The sequence below is a fragment of the Lacerta agilis genome, chromosome 1 (genome assembly GCF_009819535.1).
Source record: "Lacerta agilis isolate rLacAgi1 chromosome 1, rLacAgi1.pri, whole genome shotgun sequence".
NCBI classification, from domain to species: Eukaryota; Metazoa; Chordata; class Lepidosauria; order Squamata; family Lacertidae; genus Lacerta; species Lacerta agilis.
Window position 1 is genome coordinate 101,649,020 of NC_046312.1, and position 15,052 is coordinate 101,664,071.

At 42.4% G+C, this 15,052-nt stretch overlaps 2 protein-coding genes across 2 annotated transcripts in view; one reads left to right on the forward strand and one right to left on the reverse strand.

Moving 5' to 3' along the window:
- Nucleotides 1-9,634, reverse strand: part of PRPF40A (pre-mRNA processing factor 40 homolog A) — a 28,648-nt gene extending 19,014 nt beyond the window's left edge. Inside the window, exons 1-5 of the mRNA XM_033165076.1 lie at nucleotides 9,170-9,634; nucleotides 7,050-7,187; nucleotides 3,926-4,006; nucleotides 1,248-1,278; nucleotides 166-188 (exon numbers count right to left, since the gene is read on the reverse strand). Coding sequence (XP_033020967.1) covers nucleotides 166-188; nucleotides 1,248-1,278; nucleotides 3,926-4,006; nucleotides 7,050-7,187; nucleotides 9,170-9,571 — 675 coding nt within the window. The 5' untranslated portion in view covers nucleotides 9,572-9,634. The remainder of the gene's footprint in view (nucleotides 1-165; nucleotides 189-1,247; nucleotides 1,279-3,925; nucleotides 4,007-7,049; nucleotides 7,188-9,169) is intronic.
- A 288-nt stretch (nucleotides 9,635-9,922) lies between these two features.
- ARL6IP6 (ADP ribosylation factor like GTPase 6 interacting protein 6) lies at nucleotides 9,923-14,711 on the forward strand. The gene is made up of 4 exons (XM_033165089.1): nucleotides 9,923-10,760; nucleotides 11,127-11,180; nucleotides 12,005-12,137; nucleotides 14,291-14,711. The coding sequence occupies exons 1-4, from the start codon at nucleotides 10,034-10,036 to the stop codon at nucleotides 14,382-14,384; spliced, it is 1,008 nt and encodes a 335-aa protein (XP_033020980.1). The 5' UTR covers nucleotides 9,923-10,033; the 3' UTR covers nucleotides 14,385-14,711.
- Nucleotides 14,712-15,052: the final 341 nt, after the last annotated feature.

Below are 15,052 nucleotides of genomic sequence, written 5' to 3' on the forward strand. Positions count from 1 at the left end.
ATATATGTGGATGTTTGGAAGGTATGTAAAGGAATACAGGCATCCAACGCACAGGGCAAGGTGCAATCTTGCCTTAGCATGGAAGGGAGAAAAATCATGGAAACTGGACAAAGTTTAATACATGAAATTATTAAATTGCCCAAGCAACAAAAGTTCCTTGCTTACCTGAGTTCCTGGGGGGGCTAAACCTATGAAATATAAAATGATAAACCACATTTCAGATAGCACAACCAGAACAATCCACATCTCCATGTTTGGTTTTAATGTGACTCAAAAGACTTTCAGACCACATGAAAACATATGTGTTAAATTTTCCAAGTGACTTATAATTAACTATTTCAAGCAGACTATATTATGGATTTACATACTAGCAATGAGCAGATATAAAAGCTTTCTCCTGAAGCTCCCTGAATATTTCAAGAATCTCTCAGTTACTTCTGCCTATTCACTTTGAGCTTAAAACAAATAATTTTCTCAGAACAGGAAGGCCAGAATCTGACATGAATGCTCAAAATCTAATGATCCACAATGTTGACAACGATGTTCACAGTTTTATGCAAGAGTCACTATATTCAACTCTAGCACGTTCAAGAGATAATATTCATATGCTAAAACTGAGACCTGTAACAAAACATTGTAACATGCAATGCTCCTGTTTCATGTTCAAGTCAGACAGCCATGTCTCCCTACATAATATTCACATTTGATTTCCCATTTCCCATTCCTTCCCCATCAGTCAGTCAGCATTACATGACCCATGGGTAAGCTCAGAGCTTATAAGGATATTTTTGGTGTTCTCCTGCCAAAAGAGTTATTTTCTAACTTTGTTGTGCTTCTGTAAACTTCAGGGTTCCCAAGCCTAGTGAAATTTAAATGTTTTAGGTATGTAAGGATGCCACACTCACTCTCTGGAAATGGGAAAGATGCTGGTGAAATTCTCCATTGGTAAATGAACAAACTCTTTCAATTTCAATTCATTAAAAAATTCTCCTTACATACAGGCATTTGTGCATGTTCGGCTCGTGCACAGTTTTCGGCACCACAGGGCAGAATGGGGGTGGAACAGGTTCACTTACAGCCCGCTGACATGTGTGGTGCCTCGGAACGGAACCCCCACATAAAAGAGGAGTTGCCTATAACTGAATTAACTCTGAATTTTAACCCACATTATTATTAACTAACTTCTTTTTAGTTTCAAACCTTTTCTGGTTAAATTGTTAAATAAATAGTGAATTCTTTTTACATACCAATTTGAGAATCCATACTGTTTACTCCTGGCTGTAGAAAAAAAAAATAGTTAAAACTTGCAAGATGTATTACATGCTAACTTAAGCAAATTCAACTATAGGAGTTTGGTAGCAGATACTGGTTTATAGATAGAAATCACTCTTGGAACGTAAAATATTAATATTAACAAGACAGCATCTCCCTCTCTCACACACTCCCGTCCCACTAAGAGGACTTAAACCCAATACTACATTATGACATTGTCTTGTAATGCTTACCCCTGGTAAACTAGCCACCAACTTTATTTTGCCACCACAACCAGTGAGTAACATATCACAGCTTTGCAAAATGAAGTAATGGTAGTGAGGAACAAGGGATGATGAAGCTTTTCCATTTTAAAGAAGTTAGGATCCTACATGCAACTTTAAGAATCCACTCCAGCCTTTTTCCTCTGCCTGCCTGCTTGTATCTCTTTCTGCCTCCCTCCCAACTTTGGCAGGCCACACACACGTCGAGAAGTAAAGGGAGGCAGTGGAGCAATGGAGGTGTCCCTGCAAGCCCTCTCCCACTTGTCAGCCAGTAGGAAAGCCCCCTTGCCAGCCAACAGCAAATGAGAAAATACAGGGACTGAGGAAGGCACTACAAACAAGGTAATACTGGGAATTTGGTAAGGTAGTTTTTGCTTTGAAACCTAACCCCTGCTTAAGCAACTCTGCTATTTTAGGCATGTCCAGTTGACACGCGATCACCGACACGTGTGCTGGGGGGGGGGGGGCGTAATGCAGTGCACTTATCCGTGCTCCACCAATGTGTGCAAGGGCCGGGAATGGACCCTCTGCACGAAATGGTTGCTGCCTATATATAAAACTACACGTCACACTATCAAAGCAGCCCTACAAGTCATGTTTTTGATAGCGCTTCCAATATGATTTTCAAATGTCTAGACAAGAAAGCTCTGCTACGACATGCCTCATTCTCCTGGATGTGAAAAAGGAGCTATGAGAAAGATGGAGCCAGCACTAAAAATGGCTAGATAATGCAATTTGTTAACAGGCGCTTTGTGAACCACACTATTGTTCTGCCAACCGCTAAATTTGGAAAATCTTCAAAGGGCTGTTTCGAAAGATTGAACCAATTAATCTTGAATTTGAAATCCTATTAATTGCTCTCTACTATTCCAATTAATAACTGTGAAGGTGATGCAACAGTATAGCAACACTACATTAGTCAAGTGAGATAAATTGACCTAACCAGCAAAAAGCCTTTAGATTTATACTATAAATATGCCATAGCTAAACGAATTTCCTGAGGGAGCCTTGTCCTTAAATGTTCAGCAGCACAATCGGGTGTCAAGGATTTTTATCATGATATCATCAGGCCTTTCACATCATTTCACATTATTTCAAGAATCCTTCAATGCAGGACTATATGCTTGGGTGAGTTGTTACATAATAACAATTTTGCTTTTTTATTTTGCTTTTTTAACTGGGGGAAGGGGCTGTGGGGGGGGGGTAAGAGAGTGGAGAAGTCCTTTTGTGCGCCACTTTTGTTTTGCCACTTATCTTTTAGCATTTGCTGCTTTGAGCATAGCTCTGATGCTGTAAAAATATTCCCTGGGTCCCTGAAGCTGCCATTCAGGTGTTTTAAGAAGCTTTACTTATTCTGAATACATGAAACTGAATTATGAAGACATAACATATAGTTTAGCACTAGATATGCCTCTCGTCTTCTCCACCTCTGGTACAGCTTCAATCAAGACTATGGCAGAATCCAGTACCGTTTAATATTAACCAGAGTTTGTTGTTACATTTGAAAAGAAAAACTGTAGTCTATTTAAACTATTGTTTACTTAATCTTTAAAGTTTACTGTTTTACCATTGAAGAGTGGGCTATTGTAAGCAAGGTACACAATAGGTTACTTAGAATGTACTTCCTGAACACAACAAATAAGCACTGGAGCAGGGAAGGGGAGGCAGAGACCCTTCAGGCTGTTGTACTGCCAACAGCCCTAAGCAGCATGGCTATTTGTCAGTGATGATGGGAGTTGCACTCTACCTATCTCTGCACTAGAATAACGAAGTATAGCTTAGTGAGAAGGGAGAGTCTGTTGCAGAGAGAAGTCCAGAATCAGGAGGAGAGGAGGGAGGCCAAGAGACAGAGATGAGTTAGGGTGTTGAAGAAGCCAGGGTGTCTCCCTGTCCTGCCACTACAAGTTCTCCTCCCCCGGGTCTGCCAGGACCAGAAGACATATGAAGAGAGAGCAACAGCGACAGACAGGTCAGCATAGTCTCAGATTGCTTGGGAAGGACCTGGGAGAGATGAATTAAGACAGCTGTGGGAAGGCAGGGACCTTCAGCCTCTACAACTGCCTCACAGGGACAAGATCTACTGAGAAGAGTTGCTGTGCTCATCAGGCCTGGCGCTCCTGAACAGAAATTTCTGCTAATAAAGAGTTAACTTCACTTACTCTGGGTGCTTTATTCCCAACATCTGCTCCTGACATTAAGCAGGAAATAAATCACACACTCCTGTACCTTATAATAAGAATAAGCCATTAATATAACCCCCGTAATACCAACATAGCTGGAAAATTATTCAAACAGAGAAACAGAGAAAAAATATGTGCTGTATGTTAGGTTAAAAATAAAATACAGATAGTCAATGGTTTAAAATCACAAAATATAGATTTAATAATTACCGGTCCTGTAGGCTGCATGGGAGCATGAGACATATGGGGTGCCATCATCCCAGGCATCACTGATTGCATCATTCCAGGCATCTACAATAAAAGTATCATTATAGTACGTGTTTACAAGTTAATACAAATTGCTATATAAGTAACTTTTTATGCTAATAGAAATAGTGTTTAATCCTGCTTGAACATAAATAAATTGGGGCATAACAAAGAAATATAACTATGCTTTATACACCTAACAAAATATTTAGCCAATAGCTTAATGGTTTTCCGGGTACAAAATTTTAAGGTCTTACACGATCAGAGGAATTACTGTGGGCATGGGATTATTAGTTAGAGGGCCAACAAATAAGGGCAAGATTTTTCAGCTACTCATAGTGGTCTGTCAAATGGGTACCCAAAGCAAAAGATAAAGGAAGTGAAGTTTCAGGGTGGAGGGGAAAGCAGAAAAGTTCTCTCAAGAATATAGGGCTCCCAAAACTCAGTGTTTTAATATTAAATAACCCAAAATATTAGCACTATTCACAAAACACTGCAGGAATGGGGCCCAAATCAATTAAGCATCTAATTCCAGTTCCCAAACCCAATCCATGTGACTTATGTAAACTCTAATAATCTTGAGGGCTCATTTACCTCATCTATGAACAGAGGATAATACCTGAAGAACTTGTCTCACAGGGCTGGAGTAAGAGTTATGCTTGCAAAGATGTTCCAAGATGAAGAGTACTATAAAGTTTAAGAATTATGACTGCAGGGTTCAAAAACATGAACTGTTAAAAAAAGCTGAGAAAAGCATGCAACAGGGATGCAAACTACCGTAGCTGCTTAAAACCACATCACTGCCCTTGTTCCTGAGAGCATCATAAATATGCTGAAGGGGGCTATTTTTCACATTGGGACGTTGCAAGGCAACGGTTATGTGCAGATCTAGCATAAGCCATTCAAGGCAGAGACCCAATGCAGTTACTATGAGGAATTAATCTGTTTGTGTATGCACATGATATTTTAACTGGAAATGAATTTCTGAAGGAAAGCTAGAAGTTTTATTTCCGATTTTTTTCATCGGCCCTTATTGGGGGACTGCAACAAGTGGACGACAACAAGAGCAGTGGGCTTTACATATGCGTGTAATGTATTTAATTGGCCATATTCAGCCAATTTGATTGGCAAGCCCCACAAAAAGTTCTTGGGAAATCACCCCCCACTATAAAGTGACAGTCCCTGGAGGATTGGCCAAGTGACCCCATTCCCATGTATCTTCAGGGAGCATCAGGTTACTGCTCCCTCTTACCTTCCATCTTGTGTGGAGGGAGAGGTATTTGGTAGGGCTACTGCTCCACCCTCAATCCACAAGGTTTTCTTGGAAGCGTGAGGAAGAGAAGAAAGAATGGGAGTGGCCCTCCCATTCCCCACCATCCTGTAGAAGCAGGAGAAGAAAGGAGTCTTGCCCCACTGCTGCTTCCAAATAATTGTGTTCCACGCTAGAGATGCTCCCTAAAAGCTTCTATCCAAGTAGCTTTTGAAACAAAGGATTTCTTAATTCAGAGATGCCAGATTAATAGCCTCCAGGACACAAGCTGTATGCTTCCCACATTAACAGAACTTGATAAATCCAGTTTGTGCTGATCCTGGTGAGCCACAAAAACTCAGTGTTTATCCAATATATGATGGGCCACAATACATGGTTATAAAGCCTGTTAACTGTATGTTTGACAGCCCTGCTTTAACTACTTTGAGGCAACCTTAATTTTATGGGATATGCACACAATTTTCAAGTTCAGGGTCACTATAAACCAAGGACAGAAGAAAGTGAATTCTATCATGAGTAGGAACAAGCTGTTATTTAAATTAAGGGAAAAGGTCCAATGGAATATGATGAAATACTTTGGGTATATTCCCAGTGGAACCATGGATATTTGCCCCCAAAAGCAACAAGGAGAGGGGTTCTAAACAACCACCAGCTGTTTTAGTAATAAACAGATAAAAGTTCATGGGAGGGCATACTTGGGAGTCTAAATAGATGGATAGCCACACTCTTAAGATACAAAATTCTTATATTCTGGATACCAAACCACAATCTGACCTACTTTTAAAAAATTCTTGTTTCTAGCAATTTACCTCTAAAATACACACCAGAAGATAGAAATTTAACTGACACTATTAACCAAGGGAATGTTGACCAGCAAAGCTTCACTGGAGAATACAAAGTTTTTGTAGTAAAAATCATTGTTGACTGTGAGCAATTACAGAAAATAACACTCACTGCCCAAATTACTTTGCATGTCTTTCCTTCTCCTCTTTAGTTCTTGTCTACACTACCCTACAAGCATCTGAACTAAAAAGCTGCCACACTGTTCATAATCTGGAAGCATGCCACCCACCCATCTGATCCACAAACTGCGTACTAGGACAGGGTTCCCTTTATTCACCTTCAACTAGGACATCAGGGAAGAAATATTTGGAAGCTGCTGGCTCACTAACAGCCGGGGGGCGGGCGCACCCAAATCCTAAGCAGAGTAAAGTCTTCTTTAACTATCGTCAGAAGTGGGATTTCTCCCAATGATGGAGAAGCAGAGAAGCAAATGCTAGACAGAGTTTATTCGTTTTGATTCTTCTAGATAACCATGGAAGAGACAAATGAAATGCTACAACCTCTACAATTGAGAGAACAGGGAAAGTAAAGTGCTGGGAGAAAGGGCTCAATTGCTCACTGGCCATACCTCTCAAGGAGAACACAGGATATATGATCTTCACTCTGAGCATATAAGGGCTAATATAAGGGCTAAACCCCTTCACTTCACAGCACAAAGGCCCCATAACTATAAATATTCAGGAACTCCCATAAAAGGCATTACAGTGGTAGGGTTCTGTCTTCTTTACGAACTACTGGTTACATGAATTAAAATATGTCTCAACTGAGAAGAAGTGATTTGTCTACTTGCAAGACAACTCTCAATTCAATGAAGTCAATAATGTGTTTTTCCAAAAAGAAAAGAAAAGGTAGTTTAAAAACTGTAGTGATGTGAAGCTCAGAGTAATCAACACCTACTGAGTTACGGAAAACCCTAAAATGGATTAAATGCAGCTTTTAAGAAGCTATTAACAAAACCAACAAAAACCAACTTACCTGTCCCATTTGTGGCCCTCCCATAGGAGGCATCATTTGAGGCATCATTCCATGAGAGACTGGAGGCATATTGGGTGGCCTTTGGCCCATAGGATGCATTCCCATGGGTGGGTAGTGAGGCATACCCGGATGTCCCATCTGAAAAAACAATATTCATGACAGATCAAGATTCCAAGATAAGAAACACAATGGAAATAACCTCTCTGGGTTCCAAATCAGATCATTTAGGTATTGTTGTCTGCTACTATAAAGTTATGGCCTCACATGTTGTTTGCTTCCATGAAATTCTCAGATCCATCAATATATTTCTTCTTAAGTTTTCTAATGTGAAAGTAGATTACTTATCTCAAACTATAATATTCCAATCCACTGGTTTTTAATGCTTTCCAGAGTTTTCACAAAAGCAAACCCCAAACTTCTGATTCTCTGCAGCATTTCCTTATTATAAAACAGTAATAAATAGCGTAATAAGTGTCTTGTATAAAAATATACATCAAGTACTTTTATTATGCAAGGATAACTCTCTCAACTACATCAGAGCCTTTAAAAAGAGCTTAGAATTGGGAACATTGTGTGAGATTTAAAAATGCTCTTTCGTGAACAGGACTTCCCCAATTTTTGAAAAAGGTTTGTATTTAATATGGACTCCAGCAAATGAAACTGGGTGTAGATGCCCTAATCCAAGCAGGAAAAACTACCACCTCTCCCCACTATTGTATAAAAATCTCTTTCATGAACAGTAGGATTCCCATGGATCCAACCAAGTATCCTCCCTATCTGCCAGGCTTTTATATATGAATTTTAATTTCTTTATAATGTTAAAGTATTGTAGAAAGCTTAAACATTGACTCAGCCTCAATAAAAACAGAAATAGCAATCTGATTACCAAGTCAGAATGTCCTGAAATTTTTATCACATTTAGAGATGTTACTGAAGAACAGCCTTAAGCTCCAATCCTCACTGAATTAATATAAAGGCAAACTGAAGGATATGCCACCTGCACATAAGTAGTGCATGACAAGTCATGATGGATGTTCAATGTCTCCCTTATTCAACCACAAATTGGATGGGGGCTGCATGTTTGAAGCAATTGCAGTTTTTAACTTCCTAGGAACTCAAGCAGTATTGTTTTAAAAACTGAAATAGAATTAAATACAACCATTAAAAACAGCATATTATTGGATTACTTCCCACATTATGTGTCTAACATGTATACACCTATTTCCCATTCAGGCCATAAAATATGAAACTATCCTGAAAATCATGAGCATATTATTATCAACTTACTGTATTAGCAAGTGAGCACTACCAATTACCTAAATTTATGATACCGCCACATACAAGAGGTTCCCTGCTTCAGAACTTTATCTTCCAACTCCTGGAGCAGTGGGCTACAATGGAGGGGAAGATGTGGCACAGGAGGGGACAAATCTTGCCAGCATGCCCCCACTCCCCTCATTATTGTCTTCAGACACTAAACTGAACACCTGACTAGGCCTTGTTTAACCATTCTTCATATATACAGACTTGCAACTAAAAATTGTGTTCCAACAGCCATTTTCTACCTTAGAGGCCCAAAGCCAAATTTACATATTACTGTCACCAAACAAAAAGTTACCCTTTTCTCTCATTTTATGAGCACACATTGCATCCAGCTACTGTACTTGAAAAGCACAAGGTTAATCAAAGTATGAATCTACTTAATACATAACTTGATAAGCAGCTTGCTGGTAAGGAAGTACAGTAGCCCAAAACTTGAACAAAAGGGACTTCGGACATGATGTGCTTTAGAGATCAAGACAGGACAAGACGTCTGTGCAGAAAAAGCTCCATTATTAGAAACCGATTGTTAGAAGCATGAAGTGCACTTTTTTGGGGGGGTGTGTGTACGGTGGGAAACACAGAAGGGAGATTATGCAGGGCTGCAAGTTGCCCCGGACCTCTTATAACAACTCCCCATCTCCATATTCCACTCAGGTTATACCAGAACCGTACTCTATTCTTTGACTTCAGAGTTTGAGGATCAGGCTGAAAGCGCTCAGAATGAATGCGCGACGGGTATCTAACTCCACGCGGGAGTTAACGCAGCGGGAAAAACAAGTCACAACCGTTCCACTTACCATTAGGGGCTCTCGGCCCATACCGCCACCGCCTCCTCCACCGCCGCCGCCACCACCTGGTCGCATCGAAGGGTTGAGGAGGCTCCCGCCGCCGCCGCCGCCTCCGCACCTGCCCAGCAGCCTCCCCCGGAGCGGCTGGCGGGAAGACGGGCCGAAGGGCAAGAGAGGTTCGGGCTCCCCTCGAGGCGGGAGGAGGGGAGCCAAGAGGCTGACGGGCTTCCCGGCCGGCCAATCCGGGCGGCCTCCCATGCGGCCGCTCTTGGGCGACTGCTCCGGGCCGGGGGCCCCCACGGGCCGCACTCCCTCGCCGGGGTTGAGCTGCATGAGGGGAGGCGGCTTGGGCAGGGAGAAAGGGAGCGGCTGAGGGGAGGCCGCGGCGGCCGCAGAGTCCCCGCCTGACATCGCCTCCCCTGGACCGGGCCCGGCTCCGGCGAGCCTGCCCTCCCGGCTGCGGCCGGCGGGGTGTCTAAGCGGAACCGTTAGCGGAGGAGCGAACGGGAAGAGGAAGGGGGGGAGGGGGGCGGGCGAGGGCCGGCGGTGGAGGCCGCCCTACGGGGCAATGGGAGAAACGGGGTTCCGTCGAAAGTCAGGCTCACCGACACGTAAGGAGGAGCGCCCTGCGCGCGCGGCTGGGCCAGAACAAAAAACTCACTCTAGGCCGGGTTGTAGCAAGAATTGAGGGCCGCCGCCGCCGCCTCCCGCTCTTCCTCCCCTTAGCGGGAGGCAAAAGCAAAGCGGGGGGCGAAGGGGGAAAGAAAAAAGAAGCGCGCGTGGGGCCAGGGCTTATCCAACGGAAGGGCCTGAGGAGGATGGAAACTACAGAGTGGGAGAAGAGGGGACGTGCGCGCAAAGGACACTGGGAAAATGGGCTCCCGCGAGCCGAGATCGGGGGCGTGGCTACGGAAACCCAAGAGGTCCCTCAGCCGAACTGGAAGGGCGGGGCGGAGGGAGCGAGACAGCGAAGGCGTTTGGCTCGGGCGCCGCTCGCTTCCTCGCTCTGTCCCTTTAAGAGGCCATGAGCAGTTTAATCCGTTGAGCGAGCGAGGCAGTGGGGGTGGCAGGTGCGAGAGAGAAGACATACAGACAGAAGAGGGCGGGGTTCTCGATGCGTTCTTCCGGCGTGGGCAATTCCTCGGCCCCACCCCTTTCGCGAGACAGATACACTTCCGGTTTGGAGGCAGTCGCGTGGGGGGCGGGGAGGGGACTTTCCAAGCCACTCTGACTGGGCGACGCCGCGGCCGCTTCGCGCGCGAGAATTTCGAAAGCGCCGTTGCCATGGCAGTGCACTACCGGAACACCGAGGTCCGTTACGGCCGCGCGGGGCCCTCCGGCACTCCGTGGCCGCCAGAGCGAGGGGAGGTGGCGCGGAACCTCCAGGCGGAGCTGGAGGAGGAGGAGGAAGGCGGCGGCGGCGGCAAAGGAGAGTTGCTGGGCGGCCTCGGGAGAAGTTCCGTGTCCCGGGCTACCCTGGCCCCGCTGCCGGACGGGGCGGCTCGCCGGTGGCCGAGCAGGGCGTTCTCCGTGCTGTGCTGCCTCCTGGCCGTGTCCTTGCTGGCTTTCCTGCTGGCCATCGCTTGCCTGGTGCTGAGAGGTGAGGAAAGGGCGAGGAGAAGATGCAGGAGACGCCTCAGCGCATGGGAGCTTGCTAGGCCTAGCGCGTTCCCAGTAGCCATAGAATCGTAGAGTTGGAGAGGGACCCTGAGAGTCATCTAGTCCAACCCCAACCCTGCAATGCAGGACTTTCAACGAAAGCATCCATGGCGATCCTACCGCTACTTAGAAACTTGTGGCACACTGTAACAGCCATTTGGCTTCCAACTGATTTTTCATGTAACAAAATGATTGTCTAGTGCGGCATAAGAAAAAAATGCTTGGGTGTGTCACTTGCTAGAGAACAATTCCTACACAGAATCGCTTTGCCGGTAAAACTTTAATTGTTTGCTGTTTCCGCCTACAGATTTACGATCTGAAAAAGGAAAGACTGATGAGAATATAGAAACAAGCATTTTAGGTAAGCTGCTAATGTCGCTTTATTTTGGAATAATGGTGGTTCATTGTAGGCTTTGTTTATTGGCTAATAGGGCTAGGTATCAACATATCAACATATTGTCCAAAATTGGTTTGAAGTCCACTTCATGGTAACAGTTTCATAATATTTGACATGGTGATATATATGTTTCTATGAGCGCTAGATCAATTGCATTCTCATATAAAAATAATTCTAAGCTTATTTACTGTTGTAAATTTAAAATTATAACAAATGTCACAATAATGTATGTTTTATAACATCAGTGATCTTGCGCTGAGCTTTGTGTGGAATATGTTCATTCCACTCAATGACATTCCACTCAATAGATGGTTACTTTCTATAGATCAGAGACAAAAATGCTAGTTCTGTTGTAACCGTAATGAAAATTAACAACATTCTGCACACATATAACGCAAACATGTTCCACTCAATGTACTTAATTCTGAGTAAACATTTGTAGGGTTGTACAGTGCATGCTAGGGTCATGAACGCAATCCGTGCAGGAGGTGCGTTCGCAACCCGCAGTGCCGAATCTGCACACACATCCGTGTTGCGATTTGGTGCTTCTGCACATGCGTGAGCACCGAAACCCAGAAGTAACCCATTCCGGTACTTCCAGGTTCGGTGCGTTCACATCCTGAAAACGCGCAACCCGAAGCGAGCAAACCCAAGGTATTTTAATTGTCATTTTGCTAGTTTACTTCTATTCTAGATTTGATCATTATTCTACAGTGGAGTTGATGCATCTCTCCTGTGCCCATATGAAAATTGTATTCCAGGCTTTCACTTTGTTTCTCTTCCCTAAGGATTTTGGAGTCTGCTTGTTCTATCCTTGATGAGTGGCCTTTCATGTTGCAGTTTTTCTTGGACAGTGACCTATTTTGATTCTTTTGAACCAGGAATGTTTCCTCCTACTCCACTCTCACCTGCACGATTCAAGTGAGTTCCTTTTTAGTAAGACTGAAATATGAGCAGATATGGGGCTTAGTAAACCACTATAATAGACGTGTAAGGAACAGCTGCTTACGGTACTAAATATGCTGGTGCTGTTACAGCTTCATATTCAAGGAAACAAATTTATGCCAACTAGTGTTGGACTAGTCACTGGGACAGAGTCCATGGTGACTAGCTAGAGTACAATAATTCTATGCTTTTAGTTGAGAAATGCAATATTTCCATAAACTGTTATATGTGACAGGATGTAAAATAGGTTTAATTTGTTATGTTGTATGTTAAGGACAGTTTTGTTGCCTTGTATTCACAAAATATAATCAAAGTGTTCTTTCTAAGGCTTCATATTAAACAGTTTTACAAGTTAGCCAGCAGGGTGTGTCCTATCGTAAGTTTTCATATCCTATATTAAAGTCCCTTTACCTTTACGTTAGTGTTCCTTAAACAGTTTTAAGTACAAGATAAAAAGTAATTAAATCCATGATCTACAATATAATACAGTGAACTACATTTCCCCCCAAAATTTGCAATATTTATTGCTTTCTGTATGTAGAATATTTTGCACATACTCCCACTTCTTTATGTTTTTGCTGTTCATGGGAGTTTTATTGAAGGGAATTGGTAATAATCTGCTATACTTTGGCTTCTTTAGGCCTTCTATTGTGGTAATGAAATAATTTTTTGGAATAGGACTATGACTAGGATTAAAAAGTTTTAGCTTTTGTTTCAATTTATCCCACTGTATTTACAGTACTCTCTTTCCCTTATCACTATAATTGCTACTCACTATCAGTCCTGAGAAAATTAGATGTTCATAGACTCCCAATATTAGACAACCCATTTCACTCTGCTCCTTGTGGAAAATAGTCTTCAGTTTCTTTAGGTCCAATATCTATTGTTAAGCTGAGGTACAATAAAAGGGGGACAGGGATGGTGTTTAGGTCCAAACCACTGAGCCTCTTGGATTTGCTGATCAGAAGGTTGGCAGTTCGAATCCACATGACGGGGTGAGCTCCCATTGCTCTGCCCCAACTCCTGCCAACTTAGCAGTTCGGAAGCATGCCAGTGCAAGTAGATAAATAGGTACCGCTGCAGCGGGAAGATAAACGGCGTTTTCGTACGCTCTGGTTTCCGTTACATTGTTCTGTTGCAGCAGAAGCAGTTTAGTCATGCTGGCCACATGACCCAGAAAACCTTTCTGTGGACAAATGCTAGCTCCCTCAGACTGAAAGCAAGATGAGCACCACACCGCATAGTCACCTTTGACTGGACTTAACCATCCAAGGTCCTTTACCTTTACAATAAACAAAGAAAAAAAATCAAATCTGATGTTCCCTTAAGAGCTCCCTGTGTCCCCTAAGTGTCTTTAATTGTATGGATAGTTGTCTTTAATTGTATGGAAATGTTTTCTATATTTGTTTTCAGTTTTAACTGTTTTTATTCTTTGTATGCTGTTAAAACATTTTATTGCATCACTTACAAATTCTGAATATTAAGCAGCATATGAATACATGAAATTAGTTAAATGCAAACTATCAGCGGAATTCTACATTGTATTATTACAAATGTTCTGTCTGCACAAGCATATAATCTTGCCAGATGGAATGATTCCCCCACTGCGTTCTGGGGTTCTCCCTACCCCAAGAGCCAATGTTGAAGGTGCATGGGGAGGGAGGAAGCCCCATTGGACGAGCATGGTTTGTTTGGTAAATCCTGCCTTGTGTCATCTTGATTTCGCAGCTATAGATTTTTATGCTTTCTAGATTCATAGTTAACTTAGTCTAAATGTTAATATATTTAGCTGTTCTTTTATGGTAAGCAATACACAGAACTGATTTTAAAAATAAGAAGTGGAATGAAAAGATATTTGCCCACAAAAACAATTAAGACACCAGACCTGTTTGTAGTATGAACAGAATTGATATTTGTACAGAACTGTTACCAAATTTGAACTTGCTGTCAATAAGAATTTTTCATAGATAATTCATTGTTTCGTTGGAATGGTATTTAGCATATTCAGTCTACTGAATAATTTACTGATTTACCTTTTATTTCTTCAAACTTAGTAGGTATTTTTTTTTCCATTTTCAGACTTGTAATGTTCCTGTTACTTACATACTGTTTTTTCTGCTTTTTTTCAGGCGAATGACCGGGCACTCCTTTCACATGGGCTATAGTATGGCTATACTGAATGGAATAGTGGCAGCTCTTGCCCTAGTATGGTGTCTCCTTTAGTTTGTACTGAGAACTTTCTCATAGCGAGACAGCTTTCTAGATGACACTTGAAACTGCCTTCACACAAACAAGCCGTCCATGTGTTCAATATACTTGCCTCAATCTCTGTTTTAATATGCTTTTTCGAAAATGATGCCAAATGTTTTAGGAAGCAGCTGGAGGCAATTCTAAAACAAACCAACGGGTGGAGACAGATTAACTAGGAAAGGAGATGTACACAAAATGTCCTGCTGCGTGAAATGATTGCAGCATTTTCAAACAGACATCATGAGGGAACCACTTCATGAGAATTAGCTCAGGATTGTTGCTGATAAAATGCTCAAAATATCCACTGGATTAATAATAAGTGCCATTATTCTATTATACCATTCAGTGAACTTTCAGGTTTTGTTTTGACATGCTGCATACTTAGCAATAAAATTGGGGGTGGTGGCTGGTTTTAATCACATAGATTGTACTCATTCGATTTCAGAGGATTTACTCTAACTTAATTTCATTTAATTCAGTGGTGCTATTTGGAATTGGACTTAGTTGGATGCAACCATTGGACTTTTATTTTATTCCAACTGACAGAAGGATAAAGTGCATCCCCCCCATATAATTCAGAGAGTGAAATAGGAATTATCATTTGCTAGATCATTAATTGATTGATGCCACTTGGTGTCTTC